The sequence below is a fragment of the Carica papaya genome, chromosome 1 (assembly GCF_054855325.1).
Source record: "Carica papaya isolate Zhongbai chromosome 1, ASM5485532v1, whole genome shotgun sequence".
In the NCBI taxonomy this organism is placed as follows: Eukaryota; Viridiplantae; Streptophyta; class Magnoliopsida; order Brassicales; family Caricaceae; genus Carica; species Carica papaya.
Window position 1 is genome coordinate 22,818,283 of NC_142309.1, and position 25,139 is coordinate 22,843,421.

The 25,139-nt window shown below is 42.5% G+C and overlaps 1 protein-coding gene across 3 annotated transcripts; it reads right to left on the minus strand.

Moving 5' to 3' along the window:
• Window positions 1–892: 892 nt before the first annotated feature.
• LOC110818817 (Tetratricopeptide repeat (TPR)-like superfamily protein) lies at window positions 893–5,374 on the minus strand. 3 transcript variants are annotated; one of them, XR_015820722.1, is made up of 3 exons: window positions 5,186–5,374; window positions 1,898–4,453; window positions 893–1,386 (listed from the first exon to the last, which is right to left on the minus strand). XR_015820722.1 is itself a non-coding variant. In XM_088221542.1 (2 exons), exon 2 carries the CDS (start codon window positions 4,301–4,303, stop codon window positions 2,141–2,143), a length of 2,163 nt encoding a protein of 720 aa, XP_088077668.1. In that variant the 5' UTR covers window positions 4,304–4,467; window positions 5,186–5,374; the 3' UTR covers window positions 893–2,140. The 3 variants fall into 3 exon arrangements, 1 of the variants encoding a protein (XP_088077668.1); XR_015820716.1 differs by having other exon boundaries at window positions 893–1,410; XM_088221542.1 differs by having other exon boundaries at window positions 893–4,467.
• Between the last annotated feature and the right edge of the window lie 19,765 nt (window positions 5,375–25,139).

Consider the following 25,139-nt stretch of genomic DNA (forward strand, 5'->3'; position numbering starts at 1 on the left):
TCAAAGATGCAAAAAGCAAAATTAGCCAGAGATTTGAAGACTAGTCTCAGCATAATAAAAAACAAAATGAACCTTAAACCTTGAAACAAAGTGATGGCAACTTATTGAGCACCATTGCCTAAGGGTACATGGAGCTGCCACCTGCTAAAAATCAATGAAGTGAAGCATGAAGGATTGTCAAGCTTGCAGATTCAATCATCTTTATGTGCAAATAAACTTTAAGAATTACATTCAGACATTATAGCGTTTCATGTGGTTTCCACTAGTTTCACAAATTAATCTTTGATGTTTTGGGACAGATTTCACCAGGATGATGATTAAAATGGAATGTAATGGATGAGAAAATAGCTTGTGTGCAGCATCTTGCTGCCGTCGTGTGCAATGTCTGAAAAACGCCTTCATGGGATACATGCCATGCCGTTGCCTTTCTATAACATAATAGATAAAAGAACAATGAAATGAATTGCTCGTCTGTTTTCAAGCAAGAAAAGAAAAACATCGATTTGCAACTTAAATTCAAAACCACATAATTTGAAGAACTTCATCATATGCTTAATCATAAACCCCTATAAATGGCTCGCTCTTGCGCTGCCTCTCTCACACGCACACACTCTCTAAAAAGAATTCTTTCCTGCAGTTCAGCCATCAACACAGTACAGATAACTACACCCATTTATCATTTTTTTTTTCTCTTGATATAAACTGATTTTTTCCACACTACTTATGGATTTGTAAATAAATTTTCCACACAAGTTCCAGATTTCTTTCAAAATAGACAATGATTTTGTAACTTGCGTTAGTTGGGTAGCTTTTTTAAAAAAATATTTTTATCTCAATTTAAGTATTTAAAATCAAAACAAAATGAGAAACCCACATCAATTGTTACGAATAATTAGGCACAATCAATATTAACCAAACTAGATGAATAGGAAAATAAAATAAAATAATTTATTATTCGGTCCAAAAATAAATAAAAAATTAAATTACCAATATAATTCTTTTTCTAGTAGCACCGGCAAACTTCTTTTTGAACCTGATGTTGCTTCTTCTTCATTCTGGTCTATAAAAAGCCTCTAAACTGATGTACGTCCATCCCTGATCTCTTGATGCAGCCGTATCAATTTCCAAATCAGTTAGCACCTCTTTTGAGCCCTCACTTATCACGTCTCCATTATCAAGCTCATCATAGACGATGATAGCTTTCAAATCACCTTTTGATGTTACTGCATCATCAAGAAGCTCCCCAACACCTTCAAAGGCTTCCTTGAGCTCTGGAGTTCCAGGCCAAGAGGAAGCCCTTTACTGGCTTTGTCACCCAAATGTCATCAAGTATACATCTTCAATCCCATCTATGTCTTCCTCGGTCCTCATGACAGACACCATCTTCTGTTTATAACTAAATAAGTAGATCTAAAAAGCACAACATTGATTATTGACATTTTGGAAATTAGGAATTTGAGTTATTTTTTTGAGTTTCAGAACAGTTCAGGTCGATCCAAAATTTTATTCATAGATCAGTCTGAACCGGTTCATATCTAAAATTTGTTAATATTACATAAAATGTCACATGACGTTTGACATACATTCAACTTGAACCAAACAAAAAGTATCATGTTTCAATAAATTTAACAGTGTTAATTTCTACTAATGGGAAAAGACTAAATCGAGAGACTATTTTGACCAAAGATTGAGATACGTACTAGTTTGAACAAAAATAAATAGTATAGGGACCAAATCATTATTTCAGCCTATATTCATGTGTAAGTTCATCATTTTATCCCTCTCCAAGGGTAATAACATAATTTTATCCCTCTACAAGGGTAATAGCAGCATGCAAAGAGCAGGCCGTCCTCCCAAAATATGACAGATTCTAAAATGACTAATTCAAGTTTTGTACCTTCAAAACAAAGAGGACAGAAGGTAGATCTGAAAACTCTCCCGTCACGCCAGCCTCGAGCCCCAAGGCTTTGCATTAATTGGTTCAAGAAGAATGATCCAGTTCAAGGCAGTATATGACAACAACTTAGAAAAATTGTTCGACTTCATGTTGTTTTTACAAAGAAAGCCCTCGAGTTGCTGTCCACCAGACTGATGACTCATATCTGCTAAGCTACAAGAATTATGGTACCCTCAAACTATTCTATACAATTTCTTCAAGAACTTCATCATCCGAACCAAATTCTGAAACATAATCATCACTTTTCATTAGCTCATTCAATCCATCAAGTAAAGGGTAAATCTCATGTGCATGGAAATTTGATGTATCTCCAACCAAGAAAGGGGAGAACCCACTGCCGCCATCGACCCAAGCACAACCAGGAGCCTTCCTCATTCCCAAATCTCTCATGAAAGTCCTCACTTTTGCTAGTTTGCTCCAACAACCAGCAGCGGCATACATGTTAGCAATCAACACATAGTAACCTGAATGTTCGGGCTTTGTAGCCAATAGATTCTCAGCTGCCCATTCGCCTATGTCTGTGTTCCTGTGGATACAACAGGCTCCTAACAGAGTGGCCCACATGGCAGGGGTTGGCTTGTAAGGCATCTTTCTGATGACCTCCTTTGCTCTACTCAACAAACCAGCTCTTCCATAGAGATCAGCCATGCAAGCGAAGTGTTCCAACTGGGGAATGATTCCGTAGATGCATTGCATCTTCTCAAATAGCATTTTGCCTTCATCCACTAGACCCGAATGGCTACAGGCTGATAAAACTGCAACCATCGTTACATGGTCTGGCTTGATCTGGAGCTTGATCATCTCGTCAAACAGGTCAAGTGCAATTCGCCCTTCCCCCTGGATCCCATATCCTGCTATCAAGGAGGTATAAGTCACTTCATCCCTCTTGGTCATTAAATCAAAAACTCTCTTGGCTGTTATAACTTTTCCTGATCGTGCATACATGTCAATGAGAGCATTCCACAGTAATAAATAGTCCTGAAACTCTTGATGCCTCAGAATATAGCAGTGGAACTCTTTACCATGCTGTAGGTTTGCGACTCTAGCACAAAGAGGCAGAATGCTGGCAATTGTCACATAATTTGGTTTGATCCCTGATAGTAACATCTCTCTAAAAAGAAAAGATGCTTCTGCTAATAGATCCATGCGGGTATAACCCGAAAGCATTGAATTCCAAGTAATTATAGTCATCGCTTCTGTCAACTTAAACACAATATGGGCACTCTTGTGGTCGTTGCACCTGGAGTACATAGTGATCAGTGCATTTCTAACATTATTAGACCTCTCATGATAACTGCGAATTGCAAAAGCATGAATTTCTTTCCCCAATTTAATGGCCCCAATATGAGCACATGCACCCAAGCCAATAATCATTGCCACTGAATCTAAGTGTGTGTCACAAGTTGCCATCTGAGAAAGCAACTCCAGTGCACCTCTATAATTGCCTGTATTCAGGCAACCTCCAGCTATAGTATTCCATGTTATAAAACTCACTTCAGTACCCGCAGTCTTCATTTTTTCAAATAAATGAAATGCTTCCCCCCACATGCCCTTGGAGGCATAACAGCTAATCATTGTATTCCAAGAAACAGCATCCCTTTCTGGCATTTTATCAAACAATTGACGAGCAACATCCATCTTACCAAATTTCCCATACATGGAGATCAATGCATTATGGACATACAAGTTCCATTCATGATGATTTGTTTTTATGGACTCGTGCAGTGCCGTCCCAAAAGCCAAATCTAAACTTTCACCACAAGCCTTGAGAACAGATGGGTAAGTGAAACTGTCAGGTCTGATCCCCTTAGTCGCCATTTGCTTATATGTGGCAAGAGCCTCGGTGAAAAGCCCATTTCTAACGTACAAAGAGATGAGCATATTCCAGGGAAGTGGGTGCAAACTATTTGTATTCTCGGTAACTGTTCGAACCTCATCCAGGAGATTAAATGTTGAATAAAAGGTAATAAGCTTGGGAACCAAAACTGGGTGTTGTTCCAACCCCAAAGAAATAGTCTTAGTGTGAAGTTGTTTACCTGGTTGTAGTGCCTTGATATTGATACATGATAATAGAAGAGAAGATATGGGATCCAATAAAAGGTCATGAGAAGTGCTAGATGAGCCATGGAGCTGAATGTGAGAAAATGTCTCAAATGCTTTTGACAAGCGATTTTGGCTAACAAATTCTTTAAGACACTTAATAAGGTTATCTATCATAGATTCATCCTCAACTGGGAATTTTTCTCGGATCAGTTTGGTAGTTTGTTTCCATATTTTAGGTATGAATTTTTGGATTTGGAATACAGAAAGACCTCCAAGTATAACATGTGAAGAAGCAGACGGCATATACTGTAAAAATATAGGCTATGTATAGCAGCATGGTAAGTGAGAATGGATTGCATTGGACAGACATCTGTACATGTAACTTTTGCGACATTGGCTAAGCCACTTTCACTCTTTAGCTAATAGAGGTCTCCCGAGGAATCCAATGCTTCCCTGCAAGTAAATAACTGATCTAGGAGTATGGCAAACATATCTTACAGTTTAATTCAAATTCCAAGAAATAAACCACAGAAAACTATAATAAAGTGAGCTAGGAGTACTAACTGGTAGAAAAAAAAGGTAGAACGCGTTTATGTAAATTGAAAATGAGATAATCAGGGTATGAGACAACTTAAACGTTATGCAACACAAAAGATTCAAACAAAGGATACAAAACTCAAGTTCTCCAAGCGACTTAACGAAAAAGCTGGCAATAACGTTTTTGCATGTTCCTTAGAGAATGACCAGAAACTAACATTCAAACATCAACTACTAATACAAGACCCTTGAGCTCTGGTGGTGTTTAAGTTCTAAAAATCAAACACCTATTTCAATTGAAATCTGTCAGTAGGTGAACTAACACGCATCTACGATATTATCCGCGATAAACCTCATCAAACATTTGCGATAGATCAATTATTTCGCAAGCTTCACTGAGACAATTTGACAAACACGTCGTGAGCAAGCATAGTCGAACACTGACAAGTTAAAACAGACTACGGTTTTACGTCGAACATACAATATATGCTAAATCTTTCTGAAGTTGAATTTCTATACATAAACATACGTACGTATGTAGGAGTGAACTGACTATATAGACTGTCAATATAAAAGGGAAAAAGGTACGAACAATGACTTTAAGAGAGAGAGAGAGAGAGAGAGAGAGAGAGAAGAGAGAGAGCTCACCGCAGTCGTATAATAAAAATCTTGAATGAAGAAATTTCCAGAATCTGTGCGAAGCTTGCTGGAGGCGGGAGACCGAAGTGCGATGGGGAAGAAAGTGGAAGTGGTGATACCGTGAAGACTCGAGAGGGAAGAATTAAAAAGGGCGCGGCTTATTTTACTTGGAAGTTCAACTTCTTATTGTCGCTCTAATAGCGTGTTTAATTCTATAGACTTTTTTACAAGTATTTATATACCTAATAAATATATAAGTTAATAAATTATTATTTTCACAAAATCACAAAAATTTATAATTTTATTATTTTTTATTTGTACAATCGCTGTAATACTTTTTGTTTTAAAATTATTTATTTATGTTTTATAATAATAAAATATAATTTTAATGTCAACTATTATTTTTTATTTATTTTATATTTATAAGTAATTACAAGTTAGAAATACATGTTATAATTTTTAAATTATTAAAAAATATTTTTTTATATAAATTTATATAATATACGAATATCAATCATAACATAATATAATATAATTTTAAATTATAATTTAATTTAAATTTTTTAAATATAATTAACGCAGCAAGAATAATAATACTTGAAATAAAAATTTTAATTTTATCAACAAGGATATATTCCGTATAGTTTATAAACTACCTAACAAAAATTATGAATTAACAATTTTATAAAAATTATTGTTAGAATAATTTATATATTTTATAATTTATAAACACTCAAGTATCAAAGACATGCAAAAATAAAAATATTATTGAGGAGGTTTTAAAATTTGTTGAGCTGAAAATCTCCTATGAGGTATTTGTGTAACGCCTGGAAAATCTGAAAAAAAAATTTATTGTCTTATTATTAAATATTTTTATTAGGTTTAAAAAAAAAAAAGAGTGCCATGTCAGCAGACCCAGTCAGCAGTCTTGGCCAACCAGGACCTGCCACGTGGCAAAACAACGTCGACCAGGGACGAGCCACGTTGGCGATCCGCGTACGCGTGATTGGACGGTCCAGATCAAGTGTGCGCACGGACGACCCAGATCAAGCGTGCGCACGGACGGCCCAGATACAATCGCACGGACGGCCCAGATTCAATCAAAAACGGACGGCCCAAATTAAATCAAAATGGACGGCTGAGATCAAAAGACAAAAGGGTATAAATAGAACCCCCACACCTGACCACAAAAACCCGAGCTGCCTGTCCTCGCCGGAGAAGACGAACCAGACGCTGGAGAAGCCGGCCGCCGCCACCCGCCGCCGCACCGGGGAGATTTTCGACTGCCGATCGAGGTTGATCGAAGCCGAATTACCAAAACACGAACCTCACCGGAGAGCCGCCGCACCCGAGAGCACCGCCGCCGGTACCAGTAGTGCGTTTCAGTTTTCCGGGAAAAATTCAGGAAAAATTAGGGACAGCCTGTAGGCGCACTGTGAAGCCGTGTTCGGACCCCGAAATGAGTAAGGACCCCTCACCCTATTTCCTATCACGGTATTAAAGTTCAAAAATGATAAAACGGTATTTCTTGAATCAACGAATGTGTGAATTTGCTTAAGGTCGCTAATGGAGCCCGAGTCTAGTGTGTTTGTCGGTTAACTGTTATTTGACATATTTTACAGTTTTAAATGCAGTATGAGGTCTGATGTTTTCATTTCATTGTTTCGCGTGCATATTTTACTGTTTTATTGATTATGGACTGAATGACTGAGAAACTGATGCTGTATGTTGTCTTGTTTGGCATAAATAACTGTTTGCTTGTTTGTATGTAAATTGATGATGCTGACTGAGGAAAAGGAGAATGAAAGATTATGTAAATTGATAATTGTATAATGTGGTCAGCCTGACTAGATATCCTGGGAGATGGTGGACGGACCGGGTCCGTAGGGAACCCTACCGGGATTGTGGTCTCTCATACCGGACGGGGTATGGAGACCTTATGTGTTTTGGCGCCCATACCGGACGGGGTATGGGGACGGCCCGTTTCACCCTCATACCGGACGGGGTAATGAGGTTTATAGTTTTGGCGCCTATGCCGGACAGGGTATGGGGACGGCCCTGGAATCTGATTTTAAGTGTTAAGGGTTAACGGGTAGCGGGACCCCTATGGATCCCCATGGATACTAGTGGGCTGGTAAATGAGGAAAATATGTTGTGTAATGATTGAATTACAAAAAGCGTGATAAGTATTATGTTATACAGTTTATATGATTTCATGATGATGATAATGTTATTGCTTTCGTATATTGTTTTATGAATTTCACCGAGGTAAGTGGATGGTAAAGGATTTATTATTGATAAAAGAATTTGTTGTAAATTATGCTCCATTGGTCTTTTTGTGTTTTCTACCCACCTTTACTTCCGTGACGGTGAGATATCGTGATGTCTTTACTGGGCTAGTGTAGCTCATTCCTTATTTAATCATTTCAGATCAGGAAGACATTGTTCCCGAGCCCGTTCCGCAGGAGGACGACGAAGGGGACGCCTAAAGACTCCATAATCATATTCATAGCTTTTACTTTCGAGTTTCTCCTTTAGTTAGTTTGATCTTTTATATTTTGTGAGCACGTTTTTGGTTTTAGTGTAAGGGATGTTAATCGAATTTTTGACTTCGCTTCCGCATTTGATATTTTTAATACACATTTCATTTTAAATTTCCGGGGCCGTTACAGTTGGTATCAGAGCCGCATTTCCTCGGACCCATCCCTTACACAATAGTGCCTTAGAGAAATACTCACCGATATATCGTTACTCAATCATTCCTTGTGAATGCAGGTACACGGGAATGAGGAGAGGAAGGCCCCCACTAAACCGAGCGGCCCAAGATAATTCGCTTCGGGAGGATTTAGACAGACTATTTGAGATGGTGGAGGCTCTCGTAGCTGCCCAGCAAAGGCAAGAGGAGAGAAGGGAGTTACCCGAACCTCCTCCGCTAGCGCAGGTTGAGCCCCCGCTACAGCAGGCTGATCCCGAGCCACCCCGGCAGGAGCCTGTTCCTCCACAGTACCACCCGGCACCACAGCCGCGGTACGACCCGGTACCACAACCACGGTACCAGCAGGCGCCGCCACAGCACATTCCAGTACCCCCACCATATCAGCAGGTGCAACCACAGGGTCCCCCAGTTCACCCTCAGCCGGCCCCAGTCCCTCTACCTCGGGACCCCGCTCGTTCCTTGATCGACCCCGACTTCATAGAGAGGTAAAGAAGACTGAACCCTTCTACTTTTGCAGGGGGATCCTCTTTTGAAGAGGCCTAATACTGGCTGGCAGAGACTGAGAGAGCTTTCAAGACCTTGGGAGTAGTTCTTGAGCAGAGGGCTGCCATTGCCTCGTACATGCTGGTAGGGGAAGCAGTACGCTGGTGGGAGCTCAAGCGGACCACCCTGCCTACACCAGCTACTTGGGAGCAGTTCCTAGCGGCCTTCCACGCGGAGTATCTCCCTAAACACATCCAACACCTAAAGAAAATAGAGTTTGCTCAATTGGTCCAGGGAAACATGACAGTGTCGGAGTATGCCCGTAAGTTCCTGAAGCTGGACCTACATGCCCCAGAGACATTGATGGATGAGGGCCGAAAAGCCAGGAAATTCCAGTGGGGTCTCCACCCGGAGATCAGACAGCACTTACTGGTGATGGAGCTCGAGACATATTCGGCAGTCCTGGCAAAGGCGCAGATCATAGAAAGGAGCTTCGACACCCGCCCTCAACTAGCGGGAAGTTCCCGACCCTCAGCCCCACTCCGCAGGCCAGCACCTACCATGCCTGTCCAACCCAGTAAGAGGCCCAGACCCGCCGTCCAGGCCCCTCCTCAGGCTACTGGGGCAGCACGTTGGAAGATCTGCCAGTACTGCGGCAGGGATCACGGGGACCGACCTTGCTACCGCCTCAACAACACCTGTCGCATATGCGGCAGTTCCCAGCACTATGCAAGGGAATGCCCTTGGAACCAGAATCAAAGAAGGCCTCCAATCCAGGGCAGAGTTTACAACCTTAGCCAGAAGGATGCCGATGCAGACCCGGACGTGGTACATGGTATGTATACTATCTCTGGCCACATTGCTCATGTTTTGTTTGATACTGGTGCATCACATTCTTTTATTTCACATGTTCTTGCTTCTAAAATTTGTGTATCACCTGATAGACTTGATTCATTATTGCTTGTATCTACCGCTGGGGGGGAGACATTGCTAGGAGAGGTTGTCTACAGGGCATGTGCCGTGGAGATAGCAGATAGGAAATTGAGGGTAGACCTGATAGGGTTAGACACGGGGGATTTTGATGTAATCCTAGGAATGGATTGGCTAGCGGCGTATCACGCCACCATAGACTGCTTTAACAAAAAGATTGTATTTAATCCTCCCAACGAGGAGCCATTTACAAGTTAATAAAATTATTCAGTACTGATTTCCCCTAATGGCAAGTTTTCTTAATTCCCAGTGCCTTAATCTTGTATTTTCTCTAACTAGGTAAACCCAAGAAAGAAGTTTGTATCCAAGAGATTCCAGTAGTCCGAGACTTTCCAGACGTATTTCCGGATGAACTGCCCGGTCTACCAGCGGACAGAGAGGTCGAGTTCACCATAGACTTACAGCCAGGTACCCAGCCCATCTCGGTTGCTCCTTACCGAATGAGCCGCATCGAGATGGAAGAACTAAGGAAACAGATCACTGAGCTACAAGACAGTGGTTTCATTAGACACAGTGTTTCCCCATGGGGTGCCGGGGTTACTTTTGCAAGGAAGGGAGATGGAACGTTGAGACTGTGCATTGATTACAGAAGGATAAACAAGGTAACAATTAAGAACAAATATCCTCTTCCCCGGATTGATGACCTTTTCAATCAGTTGCAGGGTGCACGGGTATTTTCTAAAATAGATCTACGATCAGGTTACCATCAGGTAAAGGTAAGAGCAGAAGACATCCCCAAGACGGCATTCCGAACTAGGTACGGACACTATGAGTTCCTGGTCATGCCGTTTGGGCTGACCAACACCCCGGCCATCTTTATGGACCAAATGAACAGGATCTTCAGAGAGTTCTTGGATCAATTTGTCATCGTGTTCATCGATGATATCTTAGTCTACTCAAAAAGTAGAGAAGAACATGCTCATCATCTTGCCAAAGTCCTACAGGTACTCAGGAAAAAGAAGTTGTATGCAAAATTGAGCAAGCGTGGATTTTGGCTCAAGCAAACCGCCTTCCTAGGACATGTTATATCGAAGGAAGGGGTGTTAGTGAACCCCAAAAAGGTTGAAGTGGTACTTGGTTGGGAAAGGCTGACAACAGTTAAGGAAATTCGCAGTTTCCTAGGGATGGCAGGTTATTACCGCCGGTTTGTCGAAGGGTTCTCTAGTCTAGCAGCTCCTCTAACCCGACTCACAAAGAAGAATGCAAAGTTTGAATGGAATGAGAACTGCGAAAGGAGTTTTTCAGAATTGAAGAAGCGACTGACTACTGCACCCGTGCTAGCTCTACCGAGTGGATCAGGAGGGTATACAGTTTATAGTGATGCCTCTTATCTGGGCCTGAGTTGTGTCCTGATGCAGCATGGAAAGGTTATAGCATATGGGTCTAGACAGCTAAAGAATCATGAGAAGAACTATTATACCCATGACTTGGAGCTTGCCGCAATCATACACGCCTTGAAAACCTGGCGCCATTATTTGTATGGAGAGACCTTTCAGATCTACACCGATTATAAGAGTTTGAAGCACATCTTCACTCAGAAGGATCTCAACATGCATCAGAGAAGGTGGATGGAACTCCTCAAGGACTATGATTGTGACATCCTATACCATCCAGGTAAGGGCAACGTAGTAGCCGATGCCCTCAGCAGGAAAAGTGCAGGCATCCTAGCCCATTTGATGGTTTCAGAATGCGGGTCCATTGGGGCCACGCAGCAGGTCCGACTGCGAAATCTGAAGAGGGCCACATGTTTGGGCCACCTAGCAGTCCAACCCGAGTTAATCCAAAGAATAAAGGAAGCCCAGTCAGTCGACCCCGCCCTAGTAACCCGCAAGAAGGATGCAGAACAGGGAGTGAGCTCAGAATTTCAGATCTCTGCTGACGGATTGATTCGTTTCAAGGACAGAGTGTGTGTCCCAGACGACAGTGAGTTAAAAAGAGACATCATGACGGAGTCCCATAGTTCAAGGTTTGTCATGCATCCAGGAAGTACAAAAATGTACCAAACTATGCGACCTCGATTCTGGTGGAATGGGATGAAGAGAGATATAGCCGACTTTGTATCTAAGTGCTTGGTATGCCAGCAGGTCAAAGCAGAACATCAACGCCCAGGTGGGTTACTTCAGCCTTTACCGATTCCAGAGTGGAAGTGGAAACACATCACCATGGACTTCGTATTGGGACTACCCAAGGCACGATCGGGACATGATGCTATATGGGTAATTGTTGATCGACTCACTAAGTCTTCCCACTTCCTGGCCATCAGAATGACTGATTCCTTGGATAAGTTGGCAAGAATGTATATCCGGGAGATAGTTAGACTGCATGGAGTCCCAGTAACAGTGGTATCCGACAGGGATCCCAGATTCACTTCTCGATTTTGGAATAGTTTCCAGCAAGCTATGGGAACAAAGCTGTCTCTTAGTACTGCATTCCACCCCTAAACTGATGGACAATCAGAGAGGACAATTCGTACGCTTGAGGATATGCTCCGAGCTTGTGTCCTTGACTCTGGGGGCCATTGGGACGACCATCTACCTCTGATAGAGTTTGCCTACAACAACAGCTACCAAGCAAGCATCGGCATGACCCCATACGAGGCGCTATACGGGCGCCCGTGCAGGTCACTGATTTGTTGGGAGGAAGTGGGCGATAGAAGATTGTTTGGCCCGGATTTGGTAGAAAAGACCACGTCCAAGATAGTTAAAATCAAGAAGAATATTCAGACAGCTCAGAGTAGGCAGAAAAGTTATGCTGATACCCGGAGGAGAGATTTGGCTTTTGAGAAAGGCGACCGGGTGCTTCTTAAAGTCACTCCCTTCAAGGGAATTAGTAGGTTCGGTAGGAGGGGAAAATTAAACCCCAGATATATTGGACCCTTTGAAATCTTAGACAAGATTGGTACCACTGCCTACAGACTTGCACTGCCTCCTGAGCTCTCTCGGGTTCATAATGTGTTTCACGTATCTATGCTACGTAACTACAACCCAGACCCTTCTCATGTCTTGGCTCATGAACCGCTTCCACTTCAAGAGAACTTGTCTTATGAAGAAGTACCGGTCGGTATCACGGACCGAGAGAGCAGAATACTCCGCAACCGGAAAATATCATTTGTAAAAGTCGTGTGGCAGAACCACACGCCCAGGGAGGCTACTTGGGAACTGGAATCAGAATTTAGGGTCCAATATCCCCATCTGTTCGATCAAGAGTAATGAGGCAAATTTGGGGACCAAATTTCTTTAAGGGGGGAAGAGTTGTAACGCCCAGAAAATCTCGAAAAAAAATTTATTGTTTTATTATTAAATATTTTTATTTGGTTTTTTTTAAAAAAAGAGTGTGCCACGTCAGCAGCCACGTCAGCAGACCCAGTCAGCAGTCCTGGCCAACCAGGACCTGCCACGTGGCAAAACTACGTCGACCGGGGACGGGCCACGTTGGCGATCCGCATACGCGCGATCGGATGGCCCAGATCAAGCGTGCGCACGGACGGCCCAGATGCAATCGCACGGACGGCCCAGATTCAATCAAAAACGGATGGCCCAGATTAAATCAAAATGGACGGCTGAGATCAAAAGGCAAAAGGGTATAAATAGAACCCCCACACCTGACCACAAAAACCCGAGCTGTCTGCCATCGCCGGAGAAGACGAACCAGACGCTGGAGAAGCCGGCCGCCGCCACCCGCCGCCGCACCGGGGAGATTTCCGACTGCCGATCGAGGTTGATCGGAGCCAAATCACCAAAACACGAACCTCACCGGAGAGCCGCCGCACCCGAGAGCACCGCCGCCGGTACCAGTAGTGCGTTTCAGTTTCCTGGGAAAAATTCAGGGAAAATTAGGGACAGCCTGTAGGCGCACTGTGAAGCCGTGTTCGGACCCCGAAACGAGTAAGGACCCCTCACCCTATTTCCTATCACGGTATTAAAGTTCAAAAATGATAAAACGGTATTTCTTGAATCAACGAATGTGTGAATTTGCTTAAGGTCGCTAATGGAGCCCGAGTCTAGTGTGTTTGTCGGTTAACTGTTATTTGGCATATTTTACAGTTTTAAATGCAGTATGAGGTCTGATGTTTTCATTTCATTGTTTCACGTGCATATTTTACTGTTTTATTGATTATGGACTGAATGACTGAGAAACCGATGCTGTATGTTGTCTTGTTTGGCATAAATAACTGTTTGCTTGTTTGTATATAAATTGATGATGCTGACTGAGGAAAAGGAGAATGAAAGATTATGTAAATTGATAATTGTATAATGTGGTCAACCTGACTAGATATCCTGGGAGATGGTGGACGGACCGAGTCCGTAGGGAACCCTACCGGGATTGTGGTCTCTCATACCGGACGGGATATGGAGACCTTATGTGTTTTGGCGCCCATACCGGACGGGGTATGGGGACGGCCCGTTTCACCCTCATACCGGACGGGGTAATGAGGTTTATAGTTTTGGCACCCATGCCGGACGGGGTATGGGCACGGCCCTGGAATCTGATTTCAAGTGTTAAGGGTTAACGGGTAGCGGGACCCCTATGGATCCCCATGGATACTAGTGGGCTGGTAAATGAGGAAAATATGTTGTGTAATGATTGAATTACAAAAGGCGTGATAAGTATTATGTTATACAGTTTATATGATTTCATGATGATGATAATGTTATTGCTTTCGTATATTATTTTATGAATTTCACCGAGGTAAGTGGATGGTAAATGATTTATTATTGATAAAAGAATTTGTTGTAAATTATGCTCCATTGGTTTTTTTGTGTTTTCTACCCACCTTTACCTCCGTGATAGTGAGATATCGTGATGTCTTTACTGGGCTAGTGTAGCTCATTCCTTATTTAATCATTTCAGATCAGGAAGACATTGTTCCCGAGCCCGTTCCGCAGGAGGACGACGAAGGGGACGCCTAAAGACTCCATAGTCATATTCATAGCTTTTACTTTCGAGTTTCTCCTTTAGTTAGTTTGATCTTTTATATTTTGTGAGCACGTTTTTGGTTTTAGTGTAAGGGATGTTAATCGAATTTTTGACTTCGCTTCCGCATTTGATATTTTTAATACACATTTCATTTTAAATTTCCGGGGCCGTTACAATTTGGTTTTGCCATTATACTCCAATGTGAATTTATATTGAATAAATATTAATATATTTTTTTTGTTACAATTTAATTTTTAATACTTTTTATTTAATTCAAATGATCAGTTTTTTTGTTAATTTTATAATATAAAATAGTTATATTATATTTTGATATTTTTAAAATAATTCAAATATATAATTTTAATTAATTAATTATTAAATTATAATAAATGTTATATTTTAGGAACTAATTATATAACGTGTAACGCCCCCTTTTTTTTTTCTCTTTCCACATTTAGGGCGTAGTTAACAAAACAACCAATATTATAATCAATCGGTCATGCACAAGGGAACCCTATCACGATCCCTTATTCAACAATCAATATAAACCTACAATCAGGCACAAGACATCACATACAATACAATCGTACTCAATATCATACTACCATCAAATTTATTTATTTTTTTTGTTCACATTCAATTCGGTCAACAAAACAAAAATCTCTATCCTGTTATTCTACACACTGGGTTTGGACGCCAGCAACCTCGATCCGGACTCCGTTCCTACATCATCTGTAAAGAGTAAAGAGTGAGTCCATATAACTCAATACAACGAAAATCAAAATACATGTGTGAGATGCAACAATATAAAACCTCATACCTCTACCAACGGTTCACTACTTAACCAAAGTCTCCCCCCCCCCCTCCCCCTGTACCCCACAACTCTACCTACCCAGGGTTTCCATCCCCCAACGCCACCCCAGGCGTGCCAGCGATCCTACCCACCACCAAGGTCGGCGACCATTAACCCCCTATCGACCCCTACGAGGCCACGCACGCACACTATTTTTATTCCCTTTCGCCACCAACATCGGCGACAATCATCCCCCTACCGACCCCTATCGGGCCACGCACACACACTTCGATCATTCTCCCCCGTCACCAACATCGGCGACCATTAACCACCTCTCAACCCCTAACAGGCCACACACACACACCCATTCATCATTCTCTCCCGTCGCCAACATCAGCGACCATTGGCTACCTCTCGACCTCTACCAGGCCACGCACACACACTGATCATTCTCTCCCGTCACCAACATCGGCGACCATTAACCACCTCTCGACCCCTAATAGGCTACACACACACACTCATCATTCTCTCCCGTCGCTAACATCGGCGACCATTGGCTACCTCTAGACCTCTAACAGGCCACGCACACACACCATTTTCATTCACGTTCGTCACCAACCTCGGCGACCATCGTCCACCTACCGACCCCTATCGGGCCCCACACACACACACTCTGATCATTCTACTTCGTTACCAACATCGACTTTCACTCGCTTCATCTCCCGATCTCTCTCTCTCAGACTTCATCCTCACTGCCACTACCTCTTTCTCTCTCCTCCCCCATGTGGCGCACACAACCCCGTTCCCTATCACATAACTCACTACCTCACACATCTTGCTCCCTCCTGGCCTCCACTCACTCCACACCTCTACTTCTCGCTCGGCCTCCACTCACTCCACACCTCTACTTCTCTCTCGGCCTCTCAGACTCCACACACACCGCCAACCTCATTCTCCCTCACGGCACTCTCGGACTCCACACACACCACCCCTTTCTCTCTCATGGCACTCCCGGACTCCACACACACATCGCCAACCTTCTTTTCTCTCCCGGCACTATCGGACTCCACGCATCGCCAACCTCTTTCTCTTTCTCGGTACTCTTAGACTCCACACACCGACAACCTCTTTCTCTCTCTCGGTACTCTCGGACTCCACACACCAATAACCTCTTTTTCTCCCTCCCCCCTCCCCCCCACGGTTCTCACGCGACCAACTCCTTTCTACACACCTTATCGCACGCACTCCCCTATACTGCCTCCTCTGTACACTGCTACCTCCGTAAACACTCACAAACACACACCACAGCTCCAGATTTCGCATCCACATTTTCAATCTCAAATCAACACACACATATTTGAAATATATCACCATACCTCCCATTTCCATCTTCCTTCTGCCTGTCGATTGTGCTATCACCGTCCGCAGCCTCCTCTTCCCTTCGCTCCGCTTCCCTTCGCTCTGCTTCCCTTCGCTCCGCTTCCCTTCTTTCTCCTTCTAGAACCTTCCTTCTTCTCCTCTTTCTCTTTCTCGCTCCCTTATTCCTCTGTTCTTTCTCTTTTTTTTTCTTTCTCTTTCCTTCTTTTTCCTTCCTTCCCCACCCCCTATTTATATCCCACCAGTTTCCCCAAAACGGTGTCATTTTTTTCTTTTCAAAACGATGTTGTTTTCTCCCCTCTACAAAACGACGTCGTTTTCTCTCCTCTGCAAAACGACATCGTTTTCCCTCTCCCCCCTTTTTTTTTCTTTTTTTTCCAGTTATTACATATAGGGACTTTCGTTAAGTAGTGAACCGTTGGTAGATGCATGGAGTTTTATATTGTTGCATCTCACACATGTATTTTAATTTTCATTGTACTGAGTTATATGGACTCACTCTTTACTCTTTACAGATGATGTAGGAACGGGGTCCGGATCGAGGTTGCTGGCGTCCAAACCCAGTGTGTAGAATAACAGGATAGAGATTTTTGTTTTGTTGACCGAATTGAATGTGAACAAAAAAAAAACAAATTTGATGGTAGTATGGATATTGAGTACGATTGTATTGTATGCGATGCCTTGTGCCTGATTGTAGGTTTATATTGATCGTTGAATAAGGGATCGTGATAAGATTTCCTTATGCATGACCGATTGATTATAGTATTGGTTGTTTTGTTAACTACGCTCTAAATGTGAAAAGAGAAAAAAAAACGGGGTGTTACATAACGTGTCGAAGTATAACTCGAAAAAATAAAATCTAAACATTTTTTATTTAACGAAACTATTAATTAATTTATTTATTGTGAAAGAAATGTATTACACACGAATTTTTATCCTCATAATAAATTTCACAAACAAATTGTGAAATCTAGTTATGGTTACAAGTAGCACATGCAACAACAGGAAACCCAGTATTCCTATATGTACCATATCTATACAACCTAAGTCCTACTTCAATACCACCCTAGGATTACACAAAATTAACTTGCCCCGGTAATTTAGTCATATTGTATATCAAATGTGACCACCTTCCGACGTCACTCCATTAGTACAAATTTTCTCACTCGTCACTAATATCGGCGACCAACACTCAACCTTCTATCTCTCGACCATTAATAGGCCACACACACACACAGATAACATTCTCTCCCGTCACCAATATCAACGACCCAATCCCTTGCCCGTCGGGGTCTCCAGACCATCACCACTATCGACGATCAACTTACTCTTTTTAGGTAGCTGTAACACCCCAATTCTTATTATTGTTATTAGTATTATTTTATTTTACTTTTTTGTAATTTTTATATAAATATAATGATTTATTATGTAATAATATATGGTTTTAATTTAGTTTAATTTAATTAAATAGAAATAATAATAATAATAATAATTAAAGGGGTAAAATTATTTTAGGGATTTAATTGAAAATAATTTTGAGAAAAATGGGTGAAAATTTGGGTTCTGTGGGTGTTTTTGAAAAGATAATTGAAAACCGGGGGTCAAAACACAATTTAAAAAAATTACACCACGTCAACAGCCCGGTTAGCAGTCCTGGCCAATCAGGACACACCGTGTAGCAGAGACGCTGACGCGAGAGGTCACGCGGGCGATCCGCGTGCGCGCGATCGAACGGCTGAGATTCGTTCCCGGGCGCACAGACAGCCCAGATCAAAAGCGCGTACGGACGGCCCAGATTGTAAGCGTACGGACGGCCTAGATTGCATCGCGATGAACGGCCCAGATTTATTTCCTATTTAATCGCGATCAGACGATCCAGATTACATCACGATGGATGCTCATATTAAAAGTGAAAGGTTATAAATAATCTCATCCACACCCAAACCCTAACCCTAGCCGCTAGAGCCCTCGCTGGAGAAGACAGCCCAGCCGCCGAGGAGCCGATCACCGCCACCCGCCGCCGCACCAGAGCACTTTTCGGCCGTCAAACGAGGTAAAATTTTTTTCCTTGGCTCAGAATTCGATGCTAAACCCACCTATGACCAAATCGGAGCAAAAACACCGGCCAATTAGCTGAAAAATACCGCCAAAGCCAAGCGGTGCTGCCACAGATTTTCTTAGTTTTTGCCTCCGATGAGGCCCTTCTCGATTCCCGTTCAATGTAATTTTTTCACCATTGTGACCACTATTCCTTCCTCTACAGGTTGACTGGAGCAAAACACCAAATCGTGACTCGAGCAGAAGGAGCCGCCGCACCGGAGAGCCTTGCTATCGGTAAGTTTCAATTTTTGGTGTTTTTTAGGCCCACCGATTTGGGTGTTTTCTCATAGGAATCAATGCAAGTTTGGCCGAATTTGACCGAAAACTATCGGAAACAGCTAACCCGAGGCGGATTACCACCGCAAGCGGTGGTGCCGTCGCCGGAGCACGGCGGAGCCGCCGTGCCGGAATTCTGAAATTGGCCGAATAGGTCTTGGGTCTTATTTTTGAATTATTTGGGACATGTATAGGTACTATAAGCGCATTTCAGTTCCCGGAGAAAAAATCAGGGAACCTAGGGACTGCCCGTAGGCGCAGTAAAAATCTAACTTTCGACTTCGAATCAGGTAAGGACCCCTCACTTTGTTTCCTATCACGGGATTAAAGTTTATGTAATAAACTTTAATTCATAAAACTGTATTTTATGAATTAAATAGATATATATAATTATTACGGTTGCTAATGGAGCCCTGAACCGAACATATTTCTCTGTCAGTTCCTGTTTGATTTATTTTACAGTCTAAATGCAGTATAGTATCTGATTTATTTATTCTATGGTTTTGAATGCATGAATCACTGTTTACTTCATTATGACTTGATTTTGTGAATCCGATGATATGCTTGCCTTGTTGAATGCTAATTACTTGTTTAAGTATTCATGATTATGTGAGAAACAGAGAACTAAAAAAAAAATAGAAAATGTATATGAATTGATAAATGGATAAGTTGACAGCCTCACTAGATATCTTGGGAGATGGTGGACGGATCGGGTCCATAGGGAACCCTACCGGAAATGTTGTCTCATACTGGACGGGGTATAGAGACTTTAAATATTTTGGCGCCCATACCGGATGGGGTATGAGGACGACCCGCTTCACCCTCATACCGGACGGGGTATTGAGGTTTATTATTTGACACCCATACCGGATGAGGTATGGGGACGGTCCTGGAAATTAAGTTTGTCAAGAGAATAGTTCACGTGTAGCGGAGACCCCTATGGATCCCCATGGATACTAGTAGGCTGATGAAAATGTGACAACTGTTGGTCAAGAGAATGGTTCACGTGTAGCGAGGACCCCTATGGATCCCCATAGATACTAGTAGGCTGATGAAAATGGGGTAATTGTTGTTTGATGATTGAAATATAAAAACATGACATGTACTATGTTACAGGTTATGTATGAACTTATGATATCTATGATGTTATTGTTTCCATTGGTCGTTTTTATAAATCCCACTGAGATAAGTAGACGGTAAATAGTTTGATTATTGATAAATAAATTTACTTGAAACTTGTGCTCCATTGGTTGTTTTTAGTTTGCTACCAACCTTTACTTATGTAACAGTGATATAGTGTGATGTCTTTACTGGGCTAGTGTAGCTCATTCCTTACTTAACCATTTCAGATTAGGAGGCTTGGTTCCCGAGACCGATCTACAAGAAGACGGCAAGTAGTTACCTAGATATTTATTAGTTTCTTTTATAGTCTTTCATTTCCAGTATTTTTCTTTAGAGCACTTATTTTCAGTATTGTTAGTACGTTTAAGTTATTGTGTAAAGGATATTAACCAGAACCTTTTATTTCGCTTACACACTTATATTCTTTATATACATTTCCTTTTTAAATTTTCGGGGTTATTATAGTAGCGACCACCAATATCGGCGTCCCCCCATGCTACCAACTCAAGAATCATACCATCCCGTACTCGCTTCACCATGTTGTCCTGAAGCTCTCCTATACCTTTAACCTATATACCGAACCTATACGCATCTCCCCATAGGACACACACTAACATTTCACACACACGTGGGTAACGTTCCCTCACCAACCACTAAATTTACAGCAGCTATACCAACCTATATATAACCCACACCCTCACACCACACAACTACACCAACACACCTCTATCCCGATACCTTACACCACGCCTTATAAGCCTCCCTTTTCTTCTCCCAAATTTCCAGCATATACACTCTCCTCCCCTTTTATATCTACCTCTCCCTACAGCCATACCACACTTTTCCTCTTACACGAATCTCTTCGCACACCGAATTCTTCATTCTCCCTCCTCCTGCAGCGTACTCTAAGGACCCCATACACAGTCATGAACTCTCCTATCTCTCACAGATCTCACATACCGTTTTCCTTCTTTTTGTACCTCCCACGGCCTATTCAAAGTATCACAACTCCCGACCACACAATCACGAACTCTCATCTCTCTCACAGAACATTCACAAACCTCATTCTTCCTTCTCTCTCCTCCCGCAGCCTCCTCCATGCACCCTGCTCGCACACACACAAAATCTCCACGCCTTCACGGATCTCACTCGCTCACCGACCTCCTCGTTCCCTCTCTCATCCCGCGGCCTCCACCATGTACTTTCACTCATTTTACACAAAATATCCTCACTCTCTCGCTGACCTCTCCCACTCTCCAACGTCTTCTCTCTCTCTCTTCTCGCGATCTCCTCCGTGGACACCTCCACGATTCCACCTGCCATCCACACCCGCCTGTCCCTACATCGTAGTTCTATTGCTCTATATACTAAAGAGAACCTAGATTTCTCAACCTAAAATCACCAATTCGAAATCACACCACACCTATACAAGAACTTAAAATTTACCGTACCTCTCATCTCCATCTTCCTTCCTCCCGTGGCTCCCACCGTCACGGTCCACCTTCTTGCTCCCTCTCTCTCCTCGTTTCTCTCTAATCCAGCTCCTCTCTCTCTCTCTCTCTAGAACCTTCTGTAACACCCAAATTATTATTTTTATTTTTGTTTAATTATATATATATATTTAATTTATAAGATTTTATTTCAATTTAATTTAATTTAATTTAATGAAAATAAAAAAAATAATGATAAAATAGGGTAAAATAATTTTTTTGGATTTAATTGAAATTGATTTTGGGAAAAAAGAGTGAAAATTTAGATTCTGGGGGTGTTTTTGAAAAGAAAATCAGAAATCGGGGGTCAAAACGTAATTTAAAAAAATTGTGCCACATCAGCAGCCCCGCCCAACCAGGACACATCGCGTGGCAAGGAACGCTAACACGGGACGGGCCACGTGGGCGATCCGTGTGTGCGCGATCGGACAGTCCAGATCCATTCCCGCGCGCACGGACAGCCCAGATCAAATGTGCGCACGGACGGCCCAGATCTCACGTGTACGGACGGCCCAGATTCAATCAAGCATGGACGGTCCGGATCGCATCACAATGGACGACCCAGATCGTATCGCGATGGACGACTCAGATTTAATCCCAAATAAATCGCGAACGGATGGTCCAGATTAAATCTTGATGGACGGTTAAGATTAAAAGGGGGAGGGTATAAATAACCCCACCCACACCCGACCACAAACCCTAGCCGCCAGTGCCTCGCTGGAGAAGAAGAACCAGACGCCGGAGGAGCCGGCCGCCGCCACCCGCCGCCGCACCGAAGAATTTTTCAACTGCCAATCGAGGTAGATTTTCTCTCATTGGCTCGTTTTTCGATGCCGAATCTACCTATGGCCAAATCAAAGCCAAACCACCGGCTAATCAGCCGGAAAACCCCGCCGAAGTCTAGCACCGCCGCCACGGCTTCCCTCTATTTTTACCTCCGATGAGGCCCTTTCCGTTCTCCGTTCGATGCAATTTTTATACCATTGTGATCACCGTTCTTTTCTCTACAGGTTGACCGAAGTAAAACATCAAAATGCAACTCGCGCCGGAGAAGCCGCCGCACCCGAGAGCGCCACCGCCGGTAAGTCTTTTTTTTCGTGATTTTTTAGCTCACCGAGGGCCCTAGGGTTGTTTTATCGCAGGGACCAATGCAAGTTTGGCCGAATTCGTAAGCCACCGTGATGGAATTCCGATATTGGCTGAAAGGGGCCCTAGGTATGACTTGGAATTTTTTTTTGGGACACGTGCAGGTACCAGTAGTACATTTTAATTTTCCAGAAAAAATTCAGAGAATTTAGGGACAGCCCATAGGCGCACCGTAGAGCCGATTTCAGATCCCGAAACAAGTAAGGATCTCTCACCCTACCTCCTATCACGGTATTAAAGCTTAATAAATAATTAAACAGTATTTTGTGACTTTATTAATATGTATAATTGATTGAGATTGCCAATGGAGTCCGAATCTGATACATTGTTGGTCAGTTGTTGTTTGATTTATTTTTCAGTATTAAATGCAGTATGGTATTTGATGTATTTATTTTATGGTCTCGTATGCATGAATCATAGTTTATTTTATTATGGTTTGTATTATGGTGAACCCGATACTGTGTTGTCTTGTTTGGTGCCAATTTCTAGTTTACATATTTGTGTATGATTGGATGATTGAGACCAAGAAAAATAGAAAAAAGAATATGTGAAGTGATAAATGGATAATGTGGACAGCCTGACTAGATATCCTAGGAGATGGCGGACGGACCAGGTCCGTAGGGAACCTTACCGGGAACGTGGTCTCTCATACCGGACGGGGTATGGAGACCTTATGTGTTTTGGCGCCCATACCGGATGGGGTATGGGGACAGCTCGTTTCACCCTCATACTGGATGGGGTATTGAGATTTATGATTTTGACGCCCATATCGGACGGGGTATGGGGACGGTCCTATAATCAGGTTATTAATGTTAATGGTTCACGTGTAGCGGGGACCCCCTCTGGATCCCCATGGATACTAGTAGGCTGGTAAAAGAGGAAATTTATTGTCTGATTATTGAAGTACAAAAGTATGACATGTGTTCTGTTACAAAGTCGATATGATTTTATGATGGTTATAATGTTATTGTTTTCATATGTTATTTTTATGAATCTCACCGAGATAAGTGGACAGTAAAGGTTTTTATGTTAATAAATGAGTTTGTTATAAATTATGCTCCATTTGTGGTTTTTGTTTTCTACCGACCTTTACTCCTGTGGCAGTGAGATAGTGTGATATTTTTACTGGGCTAGTGTAGCTTATTCCTTACTTAACCATTTCAGATCAAGAAGACGGGGTCAGGTTCCCGAGCCCGTTCTGCAGGAAGACGGCGAGTTAGACGCCTAAAGACTTTATAGTTCTATTTATAGTTTTTATTTCAAGTATCTCTTTTAATTAGCTTATTCTTTCATGTTTTGAGTACGTTTTTGGTTATTGTGTAAGAGATGTTAATCAAAATTTTTATATACATACATTTTTATTTAAATTCCGGGGCCGTTACACCTTCTCTTCCCGCTCCCGATCTCTCTTTTATCTGCTTTCTTTCTTTTCTTACCTCCTCCTCTTTTTTTTTTCTTTCCCTTCTCCTATTTATACCCCACCAGCCTCTCATCCTGCCCGTCCATCTCACCTCATCCCAACCGTCCACTCCCCCTTTCTCCAAACGATGTTGTTTCCTCTTCCACTTCTCCAAACGACGTTGTTTTCCTCCTTCTCTTCTCCAAACGATGTTGTTTCCTCTAAACGACGCCGTTTTCCTCCTCCTCTTCTCCAAATGACGTCGTTTCCTCCCCCTCTTCACCAAACGGTACCGTTTCACCTCTCAAATCCTCACTCTATATTTACATATATACAAACATACTAATTTTCTCTTTTTTTTTTTCCAGTTATTACACTCTTTCACTGTGCTTCCTGGTGGTTCTCGAATTTTCTGAATTTTTCCTGCGAAATTCAAAAACACGTGTCTATTCTAAAATACTCCAAAAAGGCTAAAAAAATATTTTTAATTTTTTCGGCCGGTTTAGGGTTCCGGCACAGTGGAGTCGCCATGCTCCAACACCGACTTCGTTGCCTACGGAGGTGTCTCCTTCTTGACTTGGTCGTTTTTTATTGATTTTGGCATGTTTTGCACAAAAACTTGCAAAAACGGGGTTAGACGACCTCTGTTGGCCGAAAAAGGAAAAATTGAAGCTTTACCGACTGGAGAAATTTTCTGGTGCGGCGGCTTTGCCGTTCCTCTCTTGCGACCAGGGATTCTCTTCGGTCGACCTGCACTAGAAAATGATTAGGAACATCGCGGTCAAAAAATTAAAGGGAACAGAAAACAAAAAAAAAAAACTCACTGGAGCGATTTTTGGGTCGCAACCGCAGTGGCTTAGCCGAGCTCCGCTCTCGGTTTCTAACTTCTCTTTTAGCTTTTAAGCTCTAATATGAGTGTAGAGAGGTTCAAAATTGAATTCCGAACGAAAAGGGAAGAAACACTTACCTCTCCAATGTCAGCAGTGGCTCCGGTGTGGCAGCGACGATGGTCGAATTTCTTTCCGGCCGCCTTTCTTCTTCTTTTCTGGCAATGATAGGTGCGGATAGGATTAGAGTTTTCTAGGATGCGATGTTTAAATACCCTCTCCGCGTCGATCTTGACTGTTCGTGTAGGAACACATGACCCTCTCCCA

Excerpts from the sequence above, each read along its gene's own strand:
- LOC110818817 (XM_088221542.1), bottom strand. The coding sequence starts at position 4,303 with ATGCCGTCTGCTTCTTCACATGTTATACTTGGAGGTCTTTCTGTATTC.